Raw genomic sequence first — 17,406 nt, forward strand, 5'->3', positions numbered from 1 at the left:
TAATTGCTATTTAATATGCATATTTTTATAGAATTTTCTATGTCAATCACGTAAAAGCTGGAACGCAGATTTTTAACAAAATTTTACATGGTGATACACCAAAATAAGATTAGTTCTAGTGTCATTGTTCATACATACCGGGGGAGGTGGGGGGGGGGAGGAAGTTACAAATATTTAATTGAATGACGTGTCGTTGCATAGGTCTATAATACAGAATAGAGGTTTAAAATTAGATTTTTAGCTAAAATAAATACTTGTCGAGATATACGCTCATAGCGTCCTCATGCACATGAGGATGATATAATCGTCTTTGAAAATACACGAGTTACAAATTTTGTGACGCACACGAGCTAAGCCTATAAACACAAAAAATACACTTCTCTAGCAGATATTTAAGCTACCATACTGTCTATTGTTTCAAAATTAAAGTAGCTTTTTCAGTAGCTGTTTATTGTTATTTTAAGTAGTGCACGATTTTTTTAAATATCCAATGCGGAAAGTAAATCTTTATAAACAAAAATGAATCGTCAGATGTGTTACCGAGTGTAAAACTCGAGAAGGGCTCTGAGTTAATATTTTTAACGCTTTTGATGAGGCACAAGGAAGGGTCTTATGGAGAGAAAAAGTGTTTAACGTACCACGGAAAAAACCGGGGCGGCCCTCTAGTATGATGTTACAGTTTTCGAAACTGAATTCAATAAACTCAAACAAACTGCATTGTAATCGTCTTAGGAACTGTCAAACTCGCGGAGTCTATAGTCATTGGCCTATTTTTTGTACCACTTCTTATAAAAAAATCGAAATTGGTCCAACTAGGGAAATATGCATTCATGTATAATGTAGGTAATAATACAGTTGGTGTAATAACATCGCAGTCAACGCATCGCTCAATGAATTAATTTGCAAGCGAAATGCAATTATTGCGAGTGGTAAATTCAATTGATTTAACATAATTGATAACAGCCAACGCTCTGAGCGGATGCAAACCGTTTTATTAGATGCCAGGGAAATCTGGAGCACGTTTAGAATAGCTCGTATTTCCAGTATATATCAAGCACTAACTTGTCGCCCGTGGCTTCGGTCACATAATCAAGCAAATTCATATGGGAATAAATTAGTCAAAAAGGTTGCTGTTGGTATCAGCTATGCTAAGGTATGGACTAAGCTTGCCAGAGCACCTATGGTACAAGCAATCTTTAATTTGTTTATAGTTAATATTTTGTATTGCTGTCGCATTGGGCGTGTCCTGTAATAGCAAGTGATCATTTTAAATAAATAAATAAAAACACACCTTCGCATTTATAATGTGTAGCTTTCCGCACGTGTAGTCAAAGGAAATTCCCATCGGAATGAGATATGTGATGTCACTGTGGGAAAATATCGCTTATGTCACTCTCTCGCCTCCTAACTATCCAGACATAAAAATCATTTCATAAAATCGCTCCGACGCGACGTGAAATAGCGACGTAGCATAGTCGCATAATTATAACAATATATCGAATTAAATACATTTATAATCATGTAAGTTGAGGCGGTATCCATTTTGTTCGATAATTATTAGAAAATTGTGTAATACATTTCTTTATTATTTTAAACAAGTCTTAATTAAATATACAAATAGCTAAAATTTGTCCGACTTAGACAGGGTCTAGACAATATCACGATTTGTATCATAATCTTAGAAAATACTGGTCCGATTTGAAAAATTCTTCCGGTGTCGTATGGTCTATAGAGTATGGAGGAAGGCTATATAACTTCAAATACGACGTGAGCGAAACCACGGGGCACATTTAGTTATAACGACTAAATGAATAATATAAACATAACTCTTTATGTATAAATGTGAGATATCTAAGTATTCGCGACCCTTCTTCTTGCTAGCCATAATAAAACATATATTATGTGTAATGATACCCCAGGTTTTCATATAGTTACTACGATATTTTGTATCAGAAGAAGAATAAAAGGGCCTTCTCCTTTCTACTTGACACTGACTAATTCTTCTTGCCATAAGAGATAAAAAAAGAGGAAGGAAGGAATATCCTACGAGTAGTATTGGCAGATAACAGTAACTAACAGCTGACCCGGCAAACGCTGTTCTGCCTCACTCCTATCATTAAGGGGTATGAAAAATAGACGTGGCCGATTTTCAGACCTACCCGATAAGCACAAAAAAACATCGGTCCAGCCGTTTTGGACGAGTATAGTAACTGATATTGTGACAAGAGAATTTTGTACATATAGAGATATTACTAGCATTGGTGACCCTACGTGCCTAATGCTATAATAATCCTACTAATATTATAAATGCGAAAGTTTGTACGGATGTGTGTGTGTTTGTTACTCTTTCACGCAAAAACTACAGAACCGATTGCAATGAAATTTGGTACGTAGACAACTGGTCAACTGGAATAACATATAGGCAACTTTTTATCTCAATATTCCTACAGGATACGGACTTACGCGGGTGAAACCGCGGGGCGCGCCTACTATGCTATAATAGTATAATGCTATAATCACGATACGTTGTATCAGGTTTTCGAAGCATTCAAAGGAAAAATTGTATGTATGAATAAATTCATTTTTACACTCATACGATTCTGAGATCGTAAATCGAGGCGTGAGGTTGACGAGCTAAAAATGATCTTTGACGGGACAACTAGTGTTGTACCTTGTCGATGTTTTTAAATAGCTCATTCTTTGATACGTAAATGTGTTGTTGTATAAATATTATGTTTTGGTACATAGAGAATAATATTGTTACCAGAGAAATTAATGAGAAATCTATTGTAATGACTTTATAATATGTTAGTTTTTCTCTAGTGGTGCGTTTATTGGATATCGACGAAAATATGCAGTGTTTTTTTTATTTAAAGTATTGTAATTACGAATTACAATATATGAGATAACCTGATAGATATCACGTGCATTATAAATTGACATCAGGATAATCCACACGAATACCAACGATTTGATAGACATATAATTGCGCACATGAAAATAAAATGATAAAAAAGTGCGCAAGTAATGTTATGTTTGTTGTGAAAAAACGACATTTTAGAAGTCTTTTTGAATTTCCGAATATATCGATGAACAAAACAGGACAAATTCACACAGACAAATATAGAACCACTCTCAATTTGTAAGTAGGTTAAAATACTAACAGACTGTCAACTAAATATCGATAGATACCGCACGACGCTACAAGTGTCGCAGTGCAGTACGAATCTTTACGTCCGATAAGCCCCAACAAAGCATTTCCTAAACGGATGACGTTATTCTGAAAATCATATTTATATTGGGAACGGCTGAACATCTGCTGGTTATATTCAAACAAAGAGGATCACAGTATTTTCTTGTGTTTGATTTTACGCGAGTATTATACATTTAGAAATTAAAAACTTTTTGACGGGGAGACGTGACCACGCTCGCTGGAAAGTGTTCGAAACGTCGGGTTAATAATATAATGAATAAATCGCGTTTAAAAACCGTTAAAAAGTTTTTAATTTCTAAAAGAGGATCACATTTTATTATTCGAACGTACAAAAATATACTGGTTATTCATCATCATCATCATCATCATCCTGTTAAACCTATGCCTATTTTCATTCCTATTACTTAGAAGAGTCCAATTCGTATTCTGTTAGGTTAATCTTAATATAAAAGGGACTGACTAACTGATATATCAACGCACAGCGGAAACTATTAGACCGATCGGACTGAACTTTGGTATACAGATATAAAAGAGGATGACTACATAATAGCCATAATAGTGGACATGATGTAGGCATCCGCTTAGAAAATTCCGTTAGTTTCATGATTTCTACCGCCGAATGGGATAAAATAGAGGGTGATAGTTTACAACGAAAATTTATTTTAACCACGCAGGCGAAGCTGCGGGCAACAGCTAGTGTTATTATAAAACCATGCTGGTTGAATCTAATGTCTACCATCGGTTATGAAAGTATTTGATATAACAAGGTTTTCTTAGATTTACCTGTTTGCTTGTATGTAACCATCTCCTTTAGACACGATTGCAACCCTCCTTAAACGGACCGATTTAATTCAAACTCTGTACACGATCAAGAATCTATGATAATATAATAATTTCAATTTATTTTATCATCCTGATTAAGATTTTTAAGATAAAATAAATCGTGTTTTAGTACTTTAAACTATATTTAAAACATGCCTTTAAGTGTCACCGATAAATAACAAGAGGAGGAAGGAAGAAGGAAGCAGAATTAGCCATAATTAAAATTGCCACCCAAGAGTGCCTCCTACCTCGTTATTATTATCCTTCGCCGATGTGATGGAGCAATGTGAAATTTATTTAAAATCATACATACATATTAATCGCTGCTCGTGTACTCGAAACAATAAAATGTTGACTGTTATTTGTTCTAAACTCCGCTTTAAATTAACGACCCGAAAGCTTATTTAATTACATACAGCTTAGTTAATGCTGTGCTAGCTATAGATATGTGGGTAAAGGTAGTTAGCTCAAATGTTACATTAAGCTTGGTTAAAGACAATTTAAAACAAATCTGTGTAGATCTGACACAATTTTTTGTCTGACTTACAATATTGGTTAAGATAAGGAGGCATTTCCTTTCCCTTACCCTACTTAATTCTATCCTTTATTCCTCACGGCAATCCTTTCGTATTACCATTCCATTTAAAGTCATCAATCCATTTGTATAAGTGTAAGGTCTACCAACTATCTTACGCCTCTGAAAATGTTCATGGGCGGTTTTACCGGGTAAAATAATAAACAATATGTTTATCCAGACTATAATCTATCTGTATATCTATGTACCAAGTTTCATGAAGATCCGATCAACTCTTTTTGTGCAAAAGTGTAAAGATCATCATCATCATTACAAAACGCGTATATTTATTTATTTATAAAAATCTCTTGCCATTACAGGACACGCCTGATGCGACAGCGATACAAAATATTAATATTGGAGATTAAGGCAAATGTTTAAGACAAAACTATATTTTAAACATTCCAACCGCTAAGAGATAAGCTTTTCTGCATACAGGTCAAGGTTACAAGATTTGGGAAGCGTACGTTTGACTGTCGTGTACTGGATTTATAGTCATCCAGTGATTATACGATAGTGAAAATTCTATTATATATGTTAAACTACAATTATTTATACGACGATGTTATTTTCTTTCGATAATAAAATAACAATCAATAAAATATTTGTCCCTTCATCTGTATTTATCTGTTAATGCCTGCAATATCTAAATATTTAAAAAGGAAAAAATCAGTTATAGTCGGCAATGGAGTTGGTGGGTCGCCTGATGGTAAGGGCTATCACCGCCCATGAACATATGCAGAGGCGTAATTAATTAGCAGAGGTGTATGTATCTGCAAATGGATTGCAGACTTTAAAATAACAGACAGAATAATGGAAAAGACTGGTCAGGCTAATGATAATCGATTAATATAGAAAAAATAAGTAAGAAAAATAAACCTCAACTCTATGTACCAAACAAACAAGTAGACTTCGCAGTGTTAAGAGAATTGAAGATGGCAATGCTCTTCTTAACCCAGTTTATGTAAGATTTTGGTTACAAAGCACGTTCGACCTTAAGTTTTAATTAGGTTATGATGAGATCACTAATAATGCCTCAGTTCTATTGTAAGAAGGTCAAAGTTACTATTTTAGTTTTAGATTATTTTTAAGAACATTTTTCAAGGATATGGTACAAACAATAAATACAAAAATATGAAAAGATGGTAATCACAATAGTAAAAAAAATTGAACAGTACTAATTAAACAATACAATACAAATACAATCTATTGTGTATAATATGTCTACATACTTATGTAGAAACAGAGTGGCATACAATCTATGATAGAGATATACAATGGGCGAAATAAATATCATAAACAAAGACAATAGCAATTATGGTATAAACTAATAGTAAAGTTAATAAAGAGGCCCATATCCTTCTCCTTACCCTTCCAAGTCCTTTCCTTCATTCCTCTCATCAATCCTTTCTTAATCCCTTTCCAGCTTGAAGTCGACAATCGATTTGTCGAGGCGTAAGGTCTGCAATCAACCTTAAGCCTCTCTAAATGGTCATAGGCGGTAGTAGCGTTTACCATCAGGTGATCCACCAGCTCCATTGCCGACGATGACATAAAAAAATAATAAATAATAATAACCGAAACAGCTGTGAGTTGTCCAATGTCAAAATATTGACTTATATATTTTGAATAAACGATTTACACCTGTATCGAATTAACCTAAATCACTAAAAATGTCCTTAAAAGTGTTAAAATTTGACCCGTATTTTTGTAAGTTGCTTTTTCGAGGGAGATCAATTTCCGATCTCCTATCTTCAATAAGGATATTTAAATTGTGCCTTTTAACTTTCCTACAAGATTTTTTGCCCGCCAACAGAAATAGCGCTTTCAAGCGAATTCAGGATAAGGAAATCAATTTGTTATTTGACTGTTCTGCGTTTATTCCCTACTGAAATGTGCTTTAACGTCTAAAGACTTTTTATGGAGCGCCGTTATGCCGCTTCATATTAATTTTTCTTTTGCTACAATTAAATAGGCGCTTTTTAGTAGAGAATTTACATTTCTTTTTTTTTTAATTTCCATCACATTTATGAAAACAAACCAGTCTCTAAAACGTGTGTAATCATCTGTCATTCTATGAGTTAACAACTCAATTCTAAACATTTATTCATTCAACTAGATTTTCTTCAGTAGAGCTTTTGAATCGTCAAAATACTGAAATATACCTCATTCGGAGAGCAGTTGCTACAGAGAAGAGCCGGCCCGAAACTCTGTAGTTGCTGTTTTAAAACTATCTCAATTATATATGAGATATATAAGATGATATTGATGCCAAAGAACTATCCTGTGGTTCTTACCCACAATATTTTATTCACATACCGCTCATTCATTAATTCCTGAACTAATACATTTTTCATATAGGTTTTAATTTTTAACAAACCTCTAAATGCTTTAATATTAACAGGATTCTATTGAAATAGCCTTGACCCATGAATGTTATTTTTTTAGTTTAGGAGCCGGAAATTAATACATAAGGGTTGTGATGAAAATATAGTGAATGTAACAATAACAAATTAAATATATATGAGCGTGAATGTGCTTGCTATGTCGAAGAACGGACCTTTTTCTGACCCCTATCACTTGGTTGCACTGTTGGTATACGTGTTTGTTGTACATAGGGGATAAAATGTTTTTTTAATTATTAAGAAACTCAAAAGCTTGCTAGTACTATAGCTAATACTATTTATTAACAATATCAAAATTGAAAACAGGTACTTAGTCCTCTAGTCACAATAACCTAGGCTTACATAATCAAAAATTTAATAACTCAACTGGCCTAGCGGGTCCGATAGGCACGTCAATTAATAAAATGCCATTTGGCAGGCGTGTCGTCGCACTGCGACAGTAATGCTGTCTTTTATACGGAAAATATTATCAATATAAGAACTGACGAGATGCTTTGAGAGAAGTCTTAGACTCTATCATTGAAAGGGTATATACCAACGTAGTTGGAAGTGGTATCGGGTGAGTTTGAAACCTAGATGACGTGGTCTTTAAAGAAGATTAGTAAATCAACCTTCTAGTACTTTCTGATAGCCTTTATCAGAAAGTACCAGAAGGTTGATTGTCTTGTTCATGTTCTAGCTTCGAAAGCAAATCCTGAATCCTATATAGAAAAAATTGGCAGCATTCTATGTAGTATGCTCCCTATGCTTTAATTCAGCACAAATTTTCTACATACACTACGCAATTTAAAAGTATCTGATTTGAGACATATTTAATAATTCATGATAATTTAAATGTTGAAATTGAAATTGGAAGGTATCATGGAGACGATAACTAAATAGGTTCAAGGGCTATACATATAATACACAGTATATCTTTCAGTATTCCTGCTCTTTGGTGCAGGCTTGACAAAGCACTCTAGAACCATTAAGAAATAAAAATACAGCATCGTATTTAATGTCGGGGAATTCAATACGTAATTCAACATTTCTTGATTGTAGTATTGTTTGTCTTTGAAAACTTTGTTCTCAACCTCACAATATACCCGTTATTATTCTTTCAGTTTGTTTAAAACAAGAAGAACGAAAGTTTTTAATAATATTTAGATGCCCATATAAAATATAAAATAATTGCAAAATAGTTTTAGTCGCAAAAGTCGTAGATATAAAAGGCAATTTTGATATTACATGTGTATAGCGTAAAGCAGTGATGGCTCAGTGGTGAGAACCTCGGACTTCAAAATCAATAAGTCGGAGTTCGAGACGAGTGTGCAGGAAATAACCTGATTTTTAAATTTATCTGCACATGTGAATAACATCACCACTGCTTAAAACGGTGAATGAAAACATCGTGAGGAAACCAGCATGTCCAAGAATTAAAAGTTCGACGACATGTGATATCTGCCAGCCCGCACTTGGCCAGTGCGGTGGGTTATGGCCTGAACCCTCATAGGAGGCCTGTGTCCCAGCAGTGGGAACATATATGGCTGATGACATAGCGTGACAATAACACACACTATTACACTACGTAAATAACAATACATTTCCCCGACGAGTACAATCTGGAGGTCTTCAAGAGAAGAGTGAAAAGGTACCTGCTAGGGGAGCGCGCTCCATCTTAGACCACATTTTAGCTTACCATCAGGCGACATCGTGGTCAAGCACTGCACTTATTATAAACTAGCGGCCCGCCCGGGCTTCGCCCGTTGAACATATATAGCCTCTAGCCTTCCACAATAAATGGGCTATCTAACATTGAAAGAAGTTTTCAAATCGGACCAGCAGTTCCTGATATTAGTGCGTTCAAACAAACAAAATTTTCAGCTTTATAATACTAAGTATAGATATGAAAAAAGAAACAAAAGGATTATTAGAATTTTTGCTAACAGTTTGTTATTCTAGTGCAATCTGAACTTGTGTGACATGGGCAAACTACACACAAAGACGTCGCTTTTTCAAATTTCGACATTTTAGCCGCGACCTCGGCCGGTCCGAAATGCTCCCAATGTAATATATCTTAAAGCGATCGGGTTCGTCTTACATTTTATAAGAGAATAGTTCCCAGTTGGTTTAAGTAAATCGCCTTTATATTCTCTTGTAAGTTTATCCTATTAATATTATAAATGCGAAAGTTTGTATGGATGTATGGATGTTTGTTACTCTTTCACGTAAAAACTACTGAACCAATTGCAATGAAATTTGGTACGTAGACAGCTGGATAACTGGAATAACATATAGGCAACTTTTTATTCCGATATTCCTACGGGATACGGACTTACGCGGGTGAAACCGCGGGGCACAGCTAGTTTGTCATATATGTATTGCAGTGTTATTCCTTTGCCTTCAAACGAATCTATATTGGAATAAGACAATATTGTGTTACTCACACTAAGTGAAGTCAAGTATAGCGGAGTTATAACGATTTTTTATGAATATGTCAAATATTTCAAGTATGTCGAATATGTGTAAAATGTTAAACTTATCAAATATGTCAACGTAGGCTATGTAAGTTTGATTTTTCAGTCAACTTAGTTTGTAATTTTAGGCCAATAATTTTGGAACTGATATTAATGCAAAATCATACTAGTCCTACTAATATTATAAATGCGAAAGTTTGTAAGGATGTGTGTGTGTTTGTTTGCTCTTTCACGCAAAAAATACAGAACCGATTGTAATGAAATTTCGTACGTAGATAGCTGGACAACTGGAATAACATATAGGCACTTTTTATCTCGATATTCCTACGGGATACTGATTTGCGCGGGTGAAACCGCGGGGCCCAGCTAGTAAAACATAAAATTCCAACAAATATCTCAATAAATGCGGACGAGATCCCCTCGGTAGCTAATCCCACGTACTTTAATATTTTAAACTTCGGGCATCGAGTCTTATCCCGAAAACGAAGACTAACTTCCATTATCGATATCATCAATAACAAATTAACTATATTTTCCACAATATCAATCAACCGAACGAATCAAAGCAAACGCGAACAATCAATCAAACAGCCATTAAGATTGGCATCGTTCAATCGATCTAATTTCAAACTGGCACGTCTGGGCAGAATTACGGTTCTTAGCTTAAACTTATAGAAATCTAGTTAAATCTAATACTATCTTATGGCAACGGCTTCGCTCGCGTGGTTTGACAATCGCTATTTGCAAGTACTTTGTTAAATATTGTTAATAATTCATATAAATTGAACATTATATAGAGCAGCAAATAATTTGAACGCACACACACACAGAAATATGTACATATGCTGCACACACACATAGTATCCGGAAATTATTGGATCGAAGCGGATGTAACCGGATTATTCCGGATCACCTGCATACGCTTTTAGTTTGATTTGATGGGAATTGGTTAAAAATTTAATTGGTATGCGCAATATTGAATTGTTTCAATAGAGTACGTAGAATTTGAATGGTATGAAATAGATTAGAATGAAACAATACATTTACCAATACTCGTTCTAACGTTCAATCAATAAATGGGTGAACAATAAAACAAGTGAGTTCATAGCAGTAAGGAAATAATTTAATTAAACTATGTATTTGTTTATTCTTTACAGACTGTAGCCTTAAGCCTAGAACAGAACAAACATATAAACTTAGTTGTTTATGAAGTTGTTGACTCGGTGATAGGTATATAATTGTTATGAAGAAATTACGGAAAGCCACCGCATTTTTTATATAAATATAGAGATATATATACTTATTCCAAAAATGGGTTAAGGAACCTACAGGTTCTATATTATAAAAATACTTAGCATTTAAGATCTTTTCACATTTTATTATCATTTTCATGTCCATAAATTCTAAAGTTAATGACTGTAAATTATAAATTTCATTAAATGGGCAAATTCCAACAATATTAAAAAAAGAGCGATCAAAAAAATTACTTATAAATTTGATGCGTCAATAACGAGATAATATAAATTCATATCCTGCGTCCTTGAGACGTAACGGGATACGTAAGGAGGCTGTAAATCAAAACAAATCCAATTATTGGCTTCCGAGCGACAACAATTTATTGGTACACATTGTCGTATCTTTTTATCACCCGTGTGTGTGTTTTGGATGGATCTTCGAAGCGTGCATGGACTAGTTATTTTGGAGGAATATTGTGTCGATTTTGTGGAGTCTATGGTAGATGTATCAATAACACTTTCCAATGTTTCTCTTCTTCTATGAGACAATGATCACCTTTAAAATAAATCTACGAAATTTTTCCAGTACGGTAGATGAGTATGGAAATAGATTTCTAGATAAATATACTGTTAAAGTATATGCCTATCTTTATGTTATTTGGTATGTCCTTTTACGCTCTGGCAACACATACGTTACAGACCAACAAACTCAATATCTGTAGAAGCTGCCGCATCTTTAAAATAAACAATAAAAATAGTTTAAAAAACAAATAAACACGCTCTCTAATGACAGAATAATTCATCATTACATGGAATATTCGTAAGGGAATTGTTTAATTCGTGCGTATTTAGGATACTTAGACAAACTCATGAAATTATTGGTAAGTGTACAAAGTTAAATGTCCGTTGAAAATGGGTTAAAATATAGTCTACAGGAGACATTCAAATACCCAGAAGATAATAAGAGCGTGTTAAAAATTAGAAACGTATTTGCTAAGGTCAAATCAACTAAATGCGTATGTCATTATAACTTTTAAAAGCGAACTCAACTCTCAACGGACAAACACTTTGGTGATTTTTCATAAAACTTCAACGTTACCTAGTTCGTGAAATTCAGTTTCAAAATTACAACTTTCCACTTCGGCCATTCGTTGCCTACGGTCATATGATATTAGTTCAAAACTCGATTCATTTTTACAATAGTAAAAGTTATTTATAGGTACCGATAGAGTATGCCTTATTTATTGCAACAAGCTGACATTCCCGATTTCAACTATACATAGAGAACATTTTTAAGTGATAAGGCTGCCCAATAAATTGTAGTTTTTTTCAACCCCATGTTATATAAAAGTTTTTGTCTTTGTACAATTTTGTTGGAGAGTAAATAAATAAATAAACTGCTTTGAGATAACCTTTATAAACTAAGGGTCAAAAATTCCTATATGAATTGGTTCGCTACAAGAATAATAGTTTTACATAATAAAATAAAAGTTACACATAATATTATGTACGTGTGAAGTATACATATATAATGGTGCCTAACCGGGCATAGCATATGGGTATTCAACGAGGAATAAATTGGTTATATTGGGTGTATGTTTGTTACTATTTCAAGTAAAAAAAATGCTGATCGCATCTGTATAAAATTTCGTATACTGATCGATTATAGTCTGTAATTATGACTTCCACACGAGAGAAGCAGCGGCTTTGAGCTAGTATGACTTTATACAAATCATCGATGTGAAATGCATCTGCCTCATATACACATTATACCATATTATACTCAAAGAGCAAAACCCCTTCCGGCGCAGTCAAGTAAAACTACTGGTAAGCCTTGGAACAATGAAGCTATGAAAAAAAAACTTTAATTCATTAAGAACAAAAGTAAATAACAATAGAATCGTTTGAGGTAATATTTATGGCGGTATATCCAGGCGTTCTTTGTTTGTTTGATTAATTGATTTCAGTAATGCATTGACTGATTGCATGATTAATGATGCCTTAAATGGATTGTGTTGGTAATAGCGTTGAATATATCTTAATGAATTTAATAAAAATGATCTACCGTTATCTCAAAATAAACGCTTCCAAAAAGTATTTGTTGATAACGTTCTAAACTCTTCCTGGATCTGGTCTCCGGGTAGTCTCTGGATGGCTGAGATGATTTTAATGTAACTGTCCCTGATGGAAAGTTTTTATTTTTCATCACCATTGATCAATTTGGTGAACGAAAACGTCAATAAATTGCGCACGTTCAAGAATCAAAAACGTCTATGGCATGTGACAATTTACGGATAATTGGCCACCATCTTATTATGGTCTAAATCTTCATACTAGAATGCATATTTCTCTGCAGTCGAAACACAAATGATGACACAAATACATTTTAAAGTTCTCTAAGCCTTTCAAACTCTTAATCGTTAAACAACGTAATTGGTAGACGAAACATAACCTTTAATGATATTTAAATACATTACATTCCGTGTAATGTCTGGGGCCCGCATTTATAAGACATCTTCAAATTGAATCACAATATTAATTCAACGTTCAAACAAATTTCGTCATAATAAATGTCTTATACTTTCCACGTCTAAAATGATATAATTATAATATATTATAGGAAAATACGCGTGCTTTTCTTACCAAGGATCTGATATAATGTTGGTTCCGGCTAAGTGTCATGGTAGTAGAGAATAGATAATAATAATCTTTATTTGCATTGATACTATCTTCTTACTACATAAGAATAATAAGTAGTAACATACTACATACTTATCTACTGCCTACTTGGTAGCGCTCATTGTAATTATATTAATTTATTTTTCGCTTTCTTCTTAATTGATGAGAAGTCTGTTAAATTTTTGTTAAAACAATTATTACGGACTAGCCTCTCGCCTCGGTGATAAAGTTTCCCGAGACATAAAAATATATCTTACAAATCACTCAGTAATAAATAACATAGCTACACATAAGTAAATAGCTTACTACCAGTGAAATAGTTTAAAATATTCATTGACTAATTTTTTATACTCATTCGCTTTACTATATTTGAAGACATAAAATTGATCCTTATGGTATTTATTTCTGTAGATTATGTAGAGCTGAGATAGATTCATTAATATTCATATAACATGGAGAAGCAAGAAAATGGATTGTGTTGAGCTGTGCTTCGTAAAACCTCTACCAGTTCTGCTCAATATATATAACAATTATTAATATATATATATATATATATATATATATATATATATATATATATATATATATATATATATATATATATATATATATATATATATATATACTTTATAGCATACAACTGAAAAAATAAAAGTGGAAAGTCTAACTCAAACTTTGTCATACATTAATCGTATTTGGGAAATACAATATTTATTATGTTCATATAAAGATCATAATTATATTTCCATTCACATCACATCTCTATTTAGTTATATTTGAGTGTTATTTATACGAGTATTTAGAAGTTTTTGAATTAATTGTTTCAAAATGGATGAAGCTAACTTAGTGTTAGTGGAATAATAAAATTAATAATTATTTATGTTTTTCCATACACACGAATTCGAAATATATAGGTAAAATAATATATTGGTGTTTTGTTCCTTTTCTTCACAAATTAGTATAAAAATGCATACTACTTTAAGAGTAATTAAAAGCATGAACTGTTTTTTTGTGCAGATATGTACTTACTTAATTGATGCTCAAGGCATGACGAACAAACAAAACACACCCTTAAAAAGAAACAACACTCGTTAAAAAAGGTTTTATTGCGAAAAAATCGCAAAATAGTTTATGTATCCGATCCGCTAGCCAGCAATCGCATTTAGACCTTATATTTATAATTTAAAATAAAAAAAGAATAACGAATACAAAAAGGTTCAATGCGATTATTGACTGGCCGAATAGGATAATATTTATTTTAAAATTTGAATTTGGAACATTGGAACCTTTTTCAAAATGGCGTAGGCTTCGCCGTTTCGCGTCCGTTCGCGGCAGTACGCCGCTGCGACTGATCCAACCCCCTGTAGGGGGTGTGCTATACTTATGTGTTTACATCTTAAATGGGGTGTGCATAGAGAAGCTTTGGCCTAGACATTATTTTTATTATATTGTTGCACTAAAATTATTCAGTGTTCGTAATTAATGGATGAATAAAAATGAATAATAAGAACATAGTAATAATATGAATATTAAATTTTAACATACTTTTTCTAATAAATAGGTGGAAAAATAATGAAATCGTTTAAATATTTATTTGTCTCTACTTTCCACTGCAAGATACAAACATACAAACAGTAATAACTTGAAAGAAAATTTTCCAAAATAAAAAGTGTGCGTTGGCCGGGAATCGAACCCGGATCAACTGCTTGGAAGGCAACTATGCTGACCATTACACCACCAACGCCTCTATTTCTAGACATAAAATCTCGCTTTAATAGAACATAGAGCTATAAATTTATAAGGTATATTTTTTTGACATAACATTGACACAGTTGGTTCAAACTCAAAATCAAACATTTATTAATGGACTAAACTTCTTTTAGGACTGCTTTTGAATTATCGAAATACATAATTAAATAGTTGCCTTCAGTTCGGAAAGCATTTTCTATAGAGAAGAGCAGGCGACAAACTATGTAATTGTTCTTCTCAAATCTAATTTATAATCTAATTTATAATCTAATTTATAATCTATTTAATCCGACTTAAAAGTCGTATTTAATATTGTTTATCATTACCAATCCTCACTTTGACCTAACCTAATATCCGGAGAATTGAAATAACCGCTTTTCAGATTTCCCTACTCAATAATCTTCATAGGTAAATAAATATATACTCTATTATACATAGAGTAACAACAACAACTAACAACATCTTAAGAATCATTATGTTTAGCATAGCTTTGCATATAATGAATTTATTTTCCACGTCTCTGTACCTTCGTTACTCTTTACCCGCTGTGGTACAAATATACAGTATAAAGTACTACGGATGTTATTATTACTGCTTACGATTCGTTGCGGAACTCAAATTATATTAGTACCACGTATTTCTTACCATTTTCAATGATTTATCTAGAATAGTATTTCTACTTCGCTCGTGTTGGCAAAACAATTAAAACCATGGGAGAGAGATGTTTCACCGCAGTAATAGCATGCAAGGCATTGTTGCGTGCTAAATAAAGACAAACAAACAAAATAACTTTTTGTTACTAGTAAGGATATTGCAACGTAAATGTGATCTAAGCAGATAAGTTCTTGTCTCACGTCTATAGAGCATTTATTAAGTTTAATAGATCTTATAATACATATAAACCTTATTTTTGAATAACTCTATCTATTAAAAAAACCCCATCAAAATCCGTTGCGTAGTTATCAATCGGATTACAATTTATTTGATGTATTTCGCAACATTATAGTGTGGATATAGCAAAAAGTGTATGGTATTAAACTATATCTGTACAAAGCTGAAGAGTTTTAACGATTTTTACCATGTAGAAATACACTAGGACCTCAAGAGTGAAACGAGAGCAAATATTTCTTTGGAATAAATATTTCTTTGAAGGTAGTTTTTTGAAAATTTAAAATCGAAACCACTGGAAATCGAAGGTGCCATAGACATTCTAGTGTGGTTGGTACAGGCGTGCATGTTCGACATTTTAATTAAATTATTTTATAAACATTTTAGTTTTTACCCTCATCCTCAGCCTGATCCTTCATTTTCGTTATACGAGAAGGATTGACAGGTGGTATAATTGCGATTTGTTTAAAAGACGTTGTCTTTCGAATTTAACCGACTTCAAAAAAGGAGGTTCTTTATTTTTTTTGACGTGACAACGCCTTAAATTAAGTTGCGACTCGCAGTCACTCATGAAAAAGTGTAACGCCCGGTAACGTTACGATGAGTCACCGAACTATGATCGGTCCGCCGCGCGCGCAGCACTAGAGAATTAGGCGCATTGAATCGGCGCGTGCTTGTGTCTCTGTCTCTGTCTTTTTAGTAAACAAAATATATTTTCTGTAGTTAAAATTTGTGCAATTCTTATTTTCATTCAATTCCTTGTTCCTATTGTGCAATTTAATAATATTCATATCAATAAATATTCTACCGAGAAAAAGACGTTGTCACGTAAAATCTTCGCCCGTAAAACCGACTTTACAGGCAACCATTTTTTTTTTTTTGAAGTTAGAATAGAAGAATTTGTAAGTCATGTAAAGACATATGAAAAAAATTAATTAATTACAAGTAAAAGACCATTGTTTCTAATGCATAGCTAGACCAGTTAATAAAAGCGAAATTGGGGCGAAGTCGGATTAGTGGCAGCAAAATGAGTTGTTTTTACATGTGTGATGTGACGTCATGTTATACAGGCAGATTTGACGTTGCATTAGAAAAGCTATAATCGTTGAAACAAAAAAGTAATGTTTTAATGAGCTTAAATAATGACTTACCTAAATATGTATCATGTATAAGTATTTATCAGACATATCTATTTAATTTATTAATTATAAATTCTTTACAATAACATACTCTAAAACTTAGAACACTGAATCAACTTCATAATTATATTTTAATAACTGTTATGGAAACAAAATTTTGAACCTTGGTTTCTTTCATAGCAACATTGTCAATGACGCACACGTGAACGTTTGCTATTATATTTATGCAGGCGCACTTAATTTAA

The 17,406-nt window shown here is 33.0% G+C and overlaps 1 protein-coding gene and 1 non-coding gene across 2 annotated transcripts in view; both read right to left on the bottom strand.

The window, feature by feature from the left end:
- LOC119836714 (facilitated trehalose transporter Tret1-like) overlaps positions 1-14,736 on the bottom strand; it is a 28,404-nt gene extending 13,668 nt beyond the window's left edge. The window contains exons 1-2 of the mRNA XM_038362147.1: positions 14,672-14,736; positions 14,415-14,455 (exon numbers count right to left, since the gene is read on the bottom strand). Of these exons, the coding sequence (XP_038218075.1) occupies position 14,415 (1 nt within the window). The 5' untranslated portion in view covers positions 14,416-14,455; positions 14,672-14,736. The remainder of the gene's footprint in view (positions 1-14,414; positions 14,456-14,671) is intronic.
- A 321-nt stretch (positions 14,737-15,057) lies between these two features.
- Positions 15,058-15,129, bottom strand: Trnag-ucc. The gene has a single exon. It is a non-coding gene; the product is annotated as a tRNA-Gly (tRNA).
- Positions 15,130-17,406: the final 2,277 nt, after the last annotated feature.

Source organism: Zerene cesonia, chromosome 25 (genome assembly GCF_012273895.1).
Source record: "Zerene cesonia ecotype Mississippi chromosome 25, Zerene_cesonia_1.1, whole genome shotgun sequence".
In the NCBI taxonomy this organism is placed as follows: Eukaryota; Metazoa; Arthropoda; class Insecta; order Lepidoptera; family Pieridae; genus Zerene; species Zerene cesonia.